At 36.7% G+C, this 13,549-nt stretch overlaps 2 protein-coding genes across 2 annotated transcripts; one reads left to right on the top strand and one right to left on the bottom strand.

Moving 5' to 3' along the window:
- The first annotated feature begins 4,076 nt into the window (after window positions 1–4,076).
- Window positions 4,077–5,000, top strand: LOC111524610 (olfactory receptor 2D3-like). Its single transcript, XM_023189813.1, has one exon. The coding sequence runs from the start codon at window positions 4,077–4,079 to the stop codon at window positions 4,998–5,000; it is 924 nt and encodes a 307-aa protein (XP_023045581.1).
- A 6,622-nt stretch (window positions 5,001–11,622) lies between these two features.
- Window positions 11,623–12,602, bottom strand: LOC111524626 (olfactory receptor 2AG1). Its single transcript, XM_023189829.1, has 2 exons — window positions 12,365–12,602; window positions 11,623–12,332 (listed from the first exon to the last, which is right to left on the bottom strand). The coding sequence occupies exons 1-2, from the start codon at window positions 12,600–12,602 to the stop codon at window positions 11,623–11,625; spliced, it is 948 nt and encodes a 315-aa protein (XP_023045597.1).
- Between the last annotated feature and the right edge of the window lie 947 nt (window positions 12,603–13,549).

The following is a 13,549-nucleotide window of genomic DNA, read 5'->3' on the forward strand; positions in this document are numbered from 1 at the left end:
GAATTAAAGTCCTTGCATAATGAGTTATAGTCTTTTATTATTATTATTATTATTATTTTTTTTTTTGACACAGAGTCTAGCTCTGTCACCCAGGCTGGAGTGCAATGGCACGATCTCGGCTCACTGCAACCTCTGCCTCCGGGTTCAAGCGATTCTCCTGCCTCAGCCTCCTGAGTAGCTGGGATTATGGCACGCACCACCACGCCTGGCTAATTTTTTTGTGTTTTTGGTAGAGACAGGGCTTCACCATGTTGGCCATGCTTGTCTCGAACTCCTGACCTTGTGATCCACCCTCCTTGGCCTCCCAAAGTGCTGGGATTACAGGCGTGAGCCACCGCACCTGGCCTATTACTAATTTTTAAGAGGTCTTTATGTACTAAATATAATAATAAAATTCTTTTTTAATTTTTTGCAGATATTTCCCCAGATTATTTTACTTATATTTTTATTTTGTTTATAGTGGCATCCACTACATAGAAATCTGATATTTATAAATGGTCAAGTTGTTAGCATTTTCCTTTATGATTTATTTGGGTACCTGTTTAGGAAAGCTTTCACCATCCAAAAATTAGAGAGAGAGATGATAGATAGACAGATGATAGATATATAGATAGATAATCAGCTAGACAGATAGAAAGACTACCTGATTTTATATAAAGCTGACTTTCATTAAAATATAATTTATATATATTTAAGGTAAACAATGTGATGTTATGATATATGTATAAATAGCAAAAAGGTTAACCTAGTGAAACAAATGAATGTATACATTATCTCATGTAGTTTCCCATTTTTCATAATTTTTGTGGCAAGAGCAGATAAAATCTACTTATTTAGCATGAATCCCAAACACAGTACAATTTTGTTACCAATAGTCTTCATGTTGTACATTAGATCTCTACAATTCTGTACCTTTTATCCTCTGACCTGCATCTTCCCATTTCTTTCTCCAACCCCAGCCCCATCCCTGTTAACCACTGTTTTGTTTACTATCTCTGTATACTTGCTTTTTGCTTTTTAGATTCCACATACAAGTGAGATTGTGCACTATTTTTTTTCTGTGTCTGGCTTATTTCATTTAGCATAATGTTCTCTAAGTTCATCCATGTTGTGACAAACGGCAAGATCTCATTCTTTTAAAGGACTGAATAGTATTCCATTGTGTAAATGTGTGTGTGTGTGTGTATGTATACATATATCTCACTTTTTTAGTATTTTAAAATGCCAGTTTTCCATTGACAGACTGTTTCCATATCTTGGCTGTTGTGAATAATACTGCATTGAACATGGGAGTGCATCTTTACTAGGTGGTGACTTCATTTCTTTTTGGTACATACCCAGAAGACAGATTGCTGGGTCATATGGTGGTTCCATTTTTATTTTCTTTAGAAACCTCCATACTATTTTCCGATGAAGGGGTGGCCTGCCCCTCCACACCTGTGGGTGCTTCTCGTTAGGTGGAACAAGAGACTTGAGAAAAGAAATAAAGACACAGAGACAAAATATAGAGAAAGAAAAGCGGGGCCCAGGGGGCCAGTGCTGTGCTTACAGAGGACCCACACTGGCACAGGCCTCTGAGTTCCCTTAGTATTTATTGATAATTATCTTTACCATCTAAAAGATAAGGGAGTGGCTAGAAAATAGGATCATTGTAGGGAGGAAATCAGCAGTAAGACATATGAACAAAAATCCCTGTAACATGAATAAGTTTAAAGGAAAATGCTGTGCCTTGAGATGCATATGCGAACATCTCCATAAACCTTTTAGCAATATTGCTCCAGCAAGCCCCACCTTATTCCTAAAGGTGGTTTTCTCCTTACTCAGTAAACAAAGCACACAATGGGTTTTACCCGGAGATGTACCATTGCCCAGGGAGGGGCAGGAGACAAATGTTTTTCTCTTTCTTGAGATTTACGAGAATGGTGATGACCTTTAACCACAAGCAGCGTTTAGGCACTTGTTTAACAAATCACATTCTGCACAGCCCAAAATCCTTTTAACCTTGAGTCACCACACCACATGTCTCTTGCAAGGACGAAGTTGGGGGTAGGGTCACAGATTAACAGCATCTCAAATACAGAACTAAATGGAATCTCTTATGTCTACTTCCTTCTATATAGACACAGTAACAGGCTGATCTCTCTTTCTTTTCCCCACATTCCATAATAGCTGTACCAATCTGCATTCCTGCCAAAAACAACTAACTTTTTTAAATGTAATACATTTAGGTTGAATTATTGCTTATCCTTACATTATGTGTGTATAGATATGGATATACATACATATGTAAATAATTTTAAAAGTGAAGAAGTAATTGTCCTTTATTGTTTTAAGAAATATATTTATTTAGGGTGCCACATTTATCATGTATTAAATTTCCATATGTAATGAGATATGTCCATACACTATATTTATTGGGGAAGTTTTTTATGTCCACTCAGTTTTCATTACATTAATAAGGGGAAATTTACAATATATTTTATCATTGAATTACTCTTCTAGATAAAATTTGGAATAAGTATGTTAAATTCCTCTATAAAAATTCTCTGTAAACATGTTTGGAATTTCAGTGACTTTTTCTATAAGACTTTGTGGTTCTATTTATAAAATCAATGTGTCTGTTTATCTATTCAGATATCATGTTTCATACTTTTCTTTAAATAGGTCTTGGATGTTTCTTGTGTACACCTTGTTAAATTTAGGTATTGTTCCTTTTGTGAAGGAATTGTTTTTGCTATAATTTTTATTTGGTTACCTTTGGTATATAGTAACACAAGAATGTTTAATTGCTTGTCTTGGATCAAACCACATTTCCAATCAGTTATCAAAGTTGAATTGGCTCTTTGGTTCTTTTAGTATATATAATCAAATTATCTGCAAATCATGTTTGTCACCTCTCAGTATTTATTCCTTTAATACTTCCTATTGTCCAGTGGGTAAGACCCTCCCAAAATGTTGAAAAATAACTGTTAAAATATGCTTGACTGTTATTTTTGTCCCTATTGATCACTCTGTTATTGTGGCTTAGTCCTAAAACCATGGAAATGGAAACGCTGTGTGGGCTTGTCTCCCAGAAGTGGATGTGAAAGATAGAGAGAACTGTGTAAAAGTTTAATCTCTGCAAGCAGTTTTTGAGGAAGTAAGAAAAATAATTGCAAAATACAGAAATAATGAGCAGGGTTCACAGGAACAAGTTTGAGAATTTCTATGAGCCTTTGTCTTATCAACTGTATAACAGAGAGAATTATAACTACCTCATATTGACTTCAAGAGGATATTTTGAGGGAACGCAAAAAAAAAAAAAAAAAAAGAAAAACCATCAATAATGACTGGCCACCAGGAGAATGCCTAATACAAAATAATTAATGTTATTATTGTAAAGACTCTGTGCAAAAAAAGAAAAAAGGAAAAGAATATAGAGGACAGATTAGAGGATAGTTTAAGGACTTTACTGAGTACAGCTACTAATAAAGCAGTTATTTTTATTGTGCATCAGCACCCTTTATGTGTTGAAAATAAATGACAGGAGAACTTGGGTGAGGGACAGGGTCACAGACTACTATATTTTCCTTTAGCCTAATTTCCCATTGCTACTCAGAGTGCTTCATTGGGATCATTTTGCTAATATAATTTTAAAAATCAGCCTTCATAAATGTTATCAGTTTGCATATAAAAACTTAATTGGTTTAAAGCAAATCATTTTGTTTGCTTCTCAAACTTACATAAAAGGAAGAATGCACTGTAATGAGCACTGTAGACATAGCTAAGGACTTTCAATCATTAGGTGGTCCAGTCAAGGCTTGGTCATGTAGCACACTCAGGATGATTTCCCCCCTGAGGGTGCTCTTAAACGATTCAAAGGGAGAAAATATCAGAAGTGGTTTTCAATTGTCAGCGCTACTGAGCAAAAGGAAAATGCAGTTTTTTTTAATATGGAAGCTATTAAGAGACAAAAATCAGTAGTTCCATTTTGGATTCTAATTAATAAAATACATAAGTTACTCGCAGTTTTTAAATTATTCATCAATATGTGTTCCTTTTCTTGTTGCTGACCTATAAACAGGAATAAAACTTTCATGGGAGAAGAGAACCAAACCTATGTGAATGAATTTGTCTTCCTGGGCCTTTCACAGGATCCAGAGACACAAGTTCTGCTTTTCTTCGTTTTCCTGATTATCTATTTGCTCACCGTTCTGGGAAACCTGCTGATCATTGTACTCATTCACATAGACTCCAGACTCCACACACCTATGTACTTTTTCTTTAGAAACTTGTCTTTTGCTGGTCTCTGTTTTTCTACTGCCACCGTCCCTCAGGTGCTAATCCACCTCCTGGTGAAGAGGAAAACCATTCCCTTTGCTGGATGCTCAACACAGATTGTTGTCTTACTGCTGGTTGGAGGTACAGAGTGTGCACTGCTGGCAGTGATGTCCTGTGACTGGTACGTGGCTGTCTGCAAGCCCCTGCACTACTCCACCATCATGACACATTGGGTATGTGTCCAGCTGGCCATAGGGTCCTGGGCCAGTGGAGTGTTTGTATCTCTAGTGGACACCACATTCACATTGAGCCTACCCTACCGAGGAAGCAATATCATTAACCATTTTTTCTGTGAACCTCCTGCCCTCCTGAAGCTGGCTTCAGCAGACACTTACAGCACAGAAATGGCCATCTTTGCAATGGACGTGGTAATCCTCCTGGCTCCTGGCTCCCCTATCCTTGTCTCATACTGGAATATTATCTCCACAGTGATCCAGATGCAGCCCAGGGAGGGGAGGCTGAAGGTCTTCTCTGCCTGTGCGTCCCATGTCATTGTCATTGTTCTCTTCTATGGCTCAGCAATATTTGCCTACATGAGACCAAACTCCAAGATAATGAATGAAAGGGATAAAATGATTTCTGTGTTCTACTCAGCAGTGACACCCATGCTGAACCCTATCATTTATAGTTTAAGGAACAAGGGTGTCAAAGGGGCGCTCATGAGAATAACTGTAAAATAATTAGATGACCATTTTAGGGATTTGGAAAGAAGTTATTTTCTTGTAATTTTTTTTCCATTTTCATCCCATTCCTCCAACTTTTTTTCTTTTTTCTCTTTTCCTACATCTTTTCTCACATCAATTCAACAAATTGCCTATTCAAAGCAAGGCACCTTGGTAGACACAGGAAATAAATTAAAAGGAAGAAAAGAAAATGCAAAGGAAGGAAAAAAGAGAGGAAGGGAGAGAATGAGGAAGGAAGGCAGGAAGGAAGGGGAGCAAACAGTCACTTCTCTTCTGGCCCATACAAGCTAATAAGGAAGTTAAAACAAGTAGGAATATGACTCTATGTCAATACCAAAGTACTAATAAATAATAATTATAACTATTACAAACATGAGAACATATCTCTGGCAAATGGAGTCATTTCCTTCTTTCTTGCATCCATTAACCAAACATCATTTGAACACATATTATATATTCTAGGTACATTTATGAAGCTGGGGATATACATGTGAAAAACAAAGTTTCAGGGTGTCATATTTCTAACATGACTTTGGATTCTAAATTTAACAATTTCCGAAACTGAAAAGAGAGCACATTTGAAGAGTAACAAATGGTAGAATTTTTCTAAGAGTACATGTAAAGTTAGAAAAGTAGTGAGCTATAAAGCTGAAAAGTAAGACAAAGGGTCCAAATTGAGAAGCGCCTTGAGTTCAATACTGAAGAATTCCCAGCATGTAATTCTGAGAAAGCTGAAGATTAGAGGATTTGTGAGATGGTGATGAAAACTGAAGATAAAGGTAAGACAAAGGAAGCCTGGGGCACTTTTTATGCCTTAGAAACTATAGGACAGGCATTTGAGCTTCATAATGTAGGCTGTAGTTTTGCATAACATGACCCACAATGGTGCCTAGATTGCTTGTTAAAAATGTTTCTCAGCACAGGGTAGGGTGGGGCAGTTTATCTCAGGAATTTCCATTTATAACAGGTTCAAGGTGACTCTTAATACACTAAAAAATGTATGCTGCTTTTTAGGTAATAAGATAACTTTTAATATAAATTAAGGATATAATTATTTGCTGAAGTTTGAATCTTCCATAGATTGTAAGCTCCATGGCAAAGAATGGTAAAGGATGTGGCTGTTTTGCTGATCTCTATATTACTACTGTAATAAAGTGTGCAACCATTGTTGCTGCTCAAGAAATAGACTTTTGAATTAATGAATAAAGCTGCAGTTTAGGACAGAAATATGGACTAGAGAAATAAATTTGGATGTTAAATAAATGCAAATGCAACTTGACACACCTAAAATGTATGCAAATTTTAAACAGAAAACCAAATGTATGTGTGGTTTCATTAAAATACAGGTGCCTGGTCCTACAGCAGATCATAAGAGTGATGAAAATGGACACTGTCTCTCTCTTATATACATATATATGTGTATACACATATACACATAGGTTATTATGTGTATATAATGTGTATATAAACATGTATATAATTATACATATATGTGTATATGTATACACATGTGTATATGTGTATAGACATATGTGAGAGATGTGTGTGTTCATATATATATATCGCCATATGTGTGTATATATACACATGCATACACACAAATATATATGTATAATTATTAAAAGATCCCAATTTAAATCTGTAATGCAATCTTGGATGAGACGTAACGACGCAGAAAGATAATGGGAAAGAACTACTTGAGAGGCTGAGTTGGGAGGACTGCTTGAGTCCAGAAGGCCAGGAGTCCAGGGGTTTGAGGCTTTAGTAGGCAATATTTTACTACTGCACTGCAGCCTGGATGACAGAGTAAAACCCCACTACAAAAAAAAAAAAAAAAAAAAAAAGAAAGAATCCAGGACACAAACCTGGAGTTACCAACATTTCTGGGGAAGTGAAAAGTAGCTAATCAAGCCTGGAGCAGCAAGAGTCAGAAATTCAGGAGGAGAAGCCAAATAAAGGCATGTCAGGAGTGACAAGAAAAGAGACCTTTTAGAAAAGATTTCTGAGTGTTTCGAGAGTTTTATGTATTGATAAAAGGCTACTAAATTTGTAAATTATGTCATTACTGACCTTGGCAAAAACGATTGCAACAGAATATGCCATGAGATTTTTAATTTCATACACTGAATTCATAGGTTATTTATCAAAAGATTAACATTCTGAAATAAAAATATTGAATATTTTTAATTAGGAGCATGGCATTGTCCTCTACTTCTTCAGCGAAGAGATACACACACACACACTCTCATGCTCATAATTTTCACAATGTTATTGTAGATATTATGCCACAGGTATTCCTAGATTTTATGGAGATAAACGATGACAAACACAAAGCATAATTCATGCTCTCAAGGAGCTTTCATTCTGGAGGGTGAAGTCAGAGAGTAATCAAGTAAACTAAAATATAAAAAAAGAAAGTTTAATATAATGGTAAGTGCAATTAAGACAATAAAACAAAGTGTGCCATAATGCCTTTTGGTTTGGGTGCATGTTACCTACATTGGTAACTTCTTTGAGAAGTTAACATTTAAGATGAGAACTAAATGCTGGGAAGTACTAAGACAAGCTTTAACAGAGATCACAGGCTAGGAGAATAGCTGCTAATTGACCCTAAAGCAAGAGCAATCTTGGACTGTATGATGGACAACAAAGAGGTCAATGGGTTGAGATTAGAGTGAGTGTCAGGGAACAGAGTTTCGGACGTGGGCTGAAAGGTAGGCAGAAACCAGATGATGGGCATCGGTGTGGAAAAATAGCTTGACTTGATTTATATTTATGAAGGTCATTCTGTGTAAGAGGGGAAAAAATGATTACCTTGGGGCAAGAGTGGAAAAAGAAGGACCTATTAGGAATGTGCTGTAGAGCAACAGTAAATAAGTTATGTTGACTTGGACTAAGACACTTGTAAGCGAAACCAAGAGAAATACACATATGTGGAATCTATTGTATACATGAAGCCAATAGGGTTTACTTGTTTATGTGGTAAGGCAAAGAGAGAAAACAATGTTTATATTTAAGCTTTCAGTTTGGTCACGTGGGTGGATGGTGATGCTATTGATTTAGGTGGAACAAATTGAGGGAAGAACAGATTAGCCGGGGGATGAATCAAAATTATACTTTAGATTAAGTTTAAAATTCCTATTAGACATGAGAAGTAGTCAGTTAAACAGGAGAGTCTGTGGATTATACAAATAGTGGGGTCTTTGGGACCCAAAAGCATATGGACAGAACTTAAATCTATGTTAAGTGGATGAAATTACTCAGGAAGAGATTCTTGATTGAGAAGACAGGGAAGTCCATATTAGTATCATCTGAATGTGGAAACATTCAGAAAGGAAAAGGAATCCAATAAGGCAAAAAAGTTAGGGATTAAAGAAGCAAGCCAGGGTTGTGTGGTGTCTGGAAGTCAAAAGAAGAAAAAATTCCCAACAGAAGGGTGTGGTCAATTACATCAATGTTGCTGAAAGGTTGATGGAGGAGAATATGGAGTTGAACATTTTACTTAGCACATTAATGATAATTTTGACAAAGAATAGGTCCATAGAAAGAGACCATAGCTTGATTGAAAGTGGGTTAAGATGTGAATAGAAGATCAGCAGAGGAGAAAATGGGCATAAACATTCCCTTTGTATTTCTTTCCCTGTGAAGAGAAGCTGAAAATAATGCTACAGTTACTAAGGGGGATTGGAGTCATGGAAAGGCTTCTTACCTTTTTAATTTATTAATTTATTTTTTGAGACAGAATCTCACTCTGCTGCCCAGGACGGAGTGCAGTGATGCGATCTCAGCTCACTGCAGTCTCCCCCTCCCGGGTTCAAGCAGTTATAATGAAGGAAAACAGGAAGTGTACATGAAGGCACAGATGTGTGGAAGATTTGAAGAGGCCTTTGTAGCCAACGGCTTCTCTTCCAGTGAAGTGTGAGGCAAGGCATCAGCTTAGAAGGATGGTGTAGAATGGTCATTTTAAAACTGACTGAGACTAGGTTCTGGAAGTATACTCATGCACCATGTTCAGGAAGGCAAGGCTGAGTATTGTAAAAATGCTCAAACTGCAAATTAATTTATCAGTTAAATATATTCACAATCAAATTACCAGTGAGCTATTAAGATGTGAATGATAGAATCAAATGTCTTCCAAAGGAGTAAAGAAGAGAAAGAAGCTAGAACTGAAGAGTTAGCCAAAATATAGCTTATTAGAACATGTCTGATGAAGGTAGTAAAATAATAGAAAATGAAAGAATTACTTTAAAATATTACTAGAAAAATTGTAGCTTTGACAAAAGTTGAAACATCACCATTTTCACATGTAAAGACAAATTTGACATTTATTGTTAAACATAAATTGCAGAGTGTGTGATAAAACACATAAAATATATAAATTGTTACCTAAATTGAACTGTATGATGGACAGCAAAGACATCAATGAGAATAGAAAATTATATCCTAACAGTAAAAATCACTGGGAAAAAAAATAGAATAAAAGATATCCTTCACTATACAAATATTTTAAATATTTCTCTAAAAATCTCTGCCATGCAGATATTAGAAGCCAAATAACAAATTGAAAAGAAGTTATTACCACAAATATAACAAAGTCTCCGTGTTCCTAACCTGTAAAAAAACTTCAACAAATCAATAAGAAAAATGTGAACAAGTTACTTAAGCAAATTAAAATAGGCAAATTTTATACCTTATCAGTTAGTGAAGACTATTTATATGTAAAATTTAACATGAAAACTATGTAGTGGGTTAAGTACACTTACATGTTGCTGGTAAGAATACAATATATTTAACATTTTAAAAACCCAATTTGTCTTTTCATATCAAGAGTATTAAACAGATTTTTAACCTTGGTTTGAGTAATTTCACTCATAGGAATTTTCTATTGAAAAAAAGGTCACACATCCAAGAGACTGACATTACTGATTTCACACACACATACACACACAGAGACACATACACACACACACACAACAATGTTAAAGTTAAAACAATGATAAAACAGCTAATAATGTTACAAAACACCCATATGATGTAATGTTATACCATCACTCAACAGTATTTCCAGGGCCATTTATTCTGTAGACATTAAATTTATTAAATACTTATTACATGACACATACTGATTACAAATATAAAGATCCCTTATATTTATATTTACTAACTTGTTTAATCCTCACAACACTACAAAGTAGGTCTTATTGTTAATGTCAATTTACACTTTGCAAACTTGCAGACTTGCAGACTTGGGCACAAACAGGCTAAGTAATATGCTAAAAATTACAGAAGTAAGTGGGGTGTATTCAATTCTAACTTCTGTATGCTGATAACTGAACCTAGACTCTTTGCAGTGCCGTATACTGCTGCCACTATATAATATAGGTAAAATAACTATATGCTAGTAGGTTAAAAAAAATCTGTTTTACACAGACACATCAACTCAGTAAAATGCATGTCTGTATTAAAATGGAAGGAAATTCATGTAAATATGTGTAGGAATTCTCTCTACTCAGCCTTGCCTTCCAAACATGATATACTACTATACTTTCTGAACCTAGTCTCAGTTACTGTTTTAAATTACTATGGGAATTGACTTAAAAAGTGTTAGCGAATCTTCAAACAGCAATATCCTCCAAAAGAGTGTCATTTAATTGGCCATATTATTTTATATTATTTTTAATCTTCAAAATGCAACTTATAGCTTTTGTTCACATCTTTTGTTTTCAGTATTCTCAGACTTATAAACAAACTAATAATGGTGCAGCATAATTAAGCTGATGTGAAAATGCATTGTGTTGTCCTCTCCTTCTTTAGCGCAAACACACAGACACACTGACTTAAATATCCACACCCATCATGCATGTGAACACTGAAATGGTTGGAATGTTACAAGATAGCCTTGGATAATTGGAAAAATCATCATTTTGGTTTTTTTTTTTTTTTCATTAGCAAGAAATAAGCCGAGTTGTTTATTGTGAACCTTGCTTATGGACTACCTTCACCTCCTACTTTCTTCACTTTATTAATAATTGAATTTTAGGAACTATAAGGTATCTCCATGTCAAAAACCAACAAGAAAAAACAAACAAGCAAAGACACTCGTTGGAGTGTTTCATATGGCTGAAGTTTAGAAAGAAAAAAAAAGAGCAAGTACAATGCAAATACAAGCAAACTACTACCAGTCGGGGCATTAGACAAGAAGTCTATATAGCCTTTTAATAAGGTCAGTTGGTCTAAATTTTTGCAAATCTCAAGACATCTCCCTCTTTGATGTTTGGGTTTTGCTTAGGCCACCCGCTTGAAACTTTCCTTTCTCTGATCCAATATAAACTTCCAAGGTTAGGGGTCATGTCCCAAGGTGGGAACCCATTTAACTAAGTACCTTCCTGGGAAAATAAAGAGTAAATTTTAAATAGAGCGAAGAGTAATTTTAGATAGTGTAAATCATGCCCTACAAATTACTTTGTGGAGAGAAGATTTAAAGATAATTTGACAAATCCAGTTTTCTGTTACATGCTATACTCTGCACTGTATTGGTTTTACCATTAATTTTTGATTCAAAGCATGAATCTTCTGACTCTGAGGAGAAGGAATTTTGGAAACTAGCCATGTGCTTTCCCTAGAGCATGGAGTGTGCCAGCAGCATATATTTTCCCAGGACCCTCCTCAAGGCCCCCATGACCTCCTTATTCCTCAGGCTGTAGATGAGGGGATTCAGGGCTGGAGTGACAATTATGTAGAAAACAGAGATGATGTCGTCTTGTTTGGGGCTGTGGAAGGAACTGGGCAAGACATACGTGAATGTGGCAGCTCCATAGAACATCCCAACCACAGTCAGGCAGGAAGAGCAGGTGACAAGGGCTTTCTTCCTCCCCTCATTTGGCAGCATATGGAGCACAGTGAGTAGAATTTGTGTATAGGAGGCCAGTATAGCAGCAAGAGAGGGAATCAGGAAGGTCACACCCATCACATATACCATGAGCTCATATCTAGAGGTATCAGCACAGGCCAATTTTGACAAGGGTGGGATCTCGCAGAGAAGATGTCTGATCTCCTGGGCCTTGCAGAAGGGATAGTGCATGGTGTACACGGTATATACTAGGGCACTTAGGGATGCCAGGATCCAGGATATGGCCACCATGAGCCAGCAGACTCTTGGGCTCATGAGAGTCATGTATTTCAGAGGATGACAAACGGCCACATACCTGTCATAGGCCATGAAGGCCAGTAGGAGGTCTTCAGCGCCACCCATTGTCAGTGCCAGGAACATCTGAAGGGCACAGCCTCCAAAGGAGATGGTGTTTTCTCTGCGCAGAAAGGCCGCAAGGGCTTTCTGCGCAGAGAGTGACAACAGCTGTGACAGGGAGTGACAACAGATGTGAACAGGAGATCCATGAGAGAGATCTGCCCAAGCAGGAAGTACATGGGCATGTGGAGCTGGGCTTCCATGGTGATGGCCAGGAGCAGCAGGCCATTGCTGGTCAGGGCCAACACGTATAGGACTGTAACTGTAGCACAGACTAGTTCAGGAGACCCACTGTCATTCAGAATCCCTACCAAGATGAAGCCACTTCCCAAGGTGGAGTTTTGGAGCTCCATGCTGTGGTTTCTTTTATCACCTAGAACAAGATGGATATCCATGAATTTTTGCTAAGATTAACTCTAGTTTTGTAATATCAGAGGCTCCTTAGGACATGAATCCACTGAGATGATACCCTTTCCACTGATAACTGACTTTGCCTCTTGATTTCTGAATGTCTGACTTCTCATTGTATTTTGATAAAAGTTCCATCTATGGAGAACAGATATCACAATAATAACTAAACATTAAGACGTCATACATAAAATCTTATTTAGGACATTAAACCTGAACATGTATCTTTCCAAAAATAATAAATCATCTTTCCAAAAACAATAAATTATCTTTCCCTTAAGATTAAAGAAATATTCTGCTGCACACATCCTTGATTATCCTTGTACCTATCCAGTTAGTTTTCATCATAGACTTGTTTTGATACGAAATTCCAAACAGGTACAGGGACTGGATTTCAATAAAGCACTTTCACTTCTTTCTCCATAGAACTTAGAGCCACATTTGTTTGCAGTACTCAAGGCGGTAGATGAAAGCCTCATTAGTAGGCTAAAACTTGTCCACCTTAGTTACCTCTCTTGACCAGCCACACATTCTACAGAAGCTTGAGAGAGAAGGGATGAGGGACTGAGACAAGAGAATGTCGTGTTTGGGAAAATGTTGCATTTAGAGCTAAATACTTTAGGGTCAATGCAAACGTGTTTATTTAAAACAGATCACATTAAGATGTGAGCTTGGAAAGGCTCCAAAATATAACATATGAGGGCCTTCCTAGGAAGATCAGAATGTTTGTGTTTGAGAGAAATGGTGAAAGGGAACAAGAGAGCATCTGTTATATGCTGTAATTGTGCTCAATAATTCTATCCCCTCTCCTGCCTTTGACCAGATGTTCACTCTCCCTCCTGCAGGGACAGAACATTTAAACTGGATGGAAGGACCACAGGGATAGGGAGGA

This window comes from Piliocolobus tephrosceles, chromosome 13, assembly GCF_002776525.5.
Source record: "Piliocolobus tephrosceles isolate RC106 chromosome 13, ASM277652v3, whole genome shotgun sequence".
In the NCBI taxonomy this organism is placed as follows: Eukaryota; Metazoa; Chordata; class Mammalia; order Primates; family Cercopithecidae; genus Piliocolobus; species Piliocolobus tephrosceles.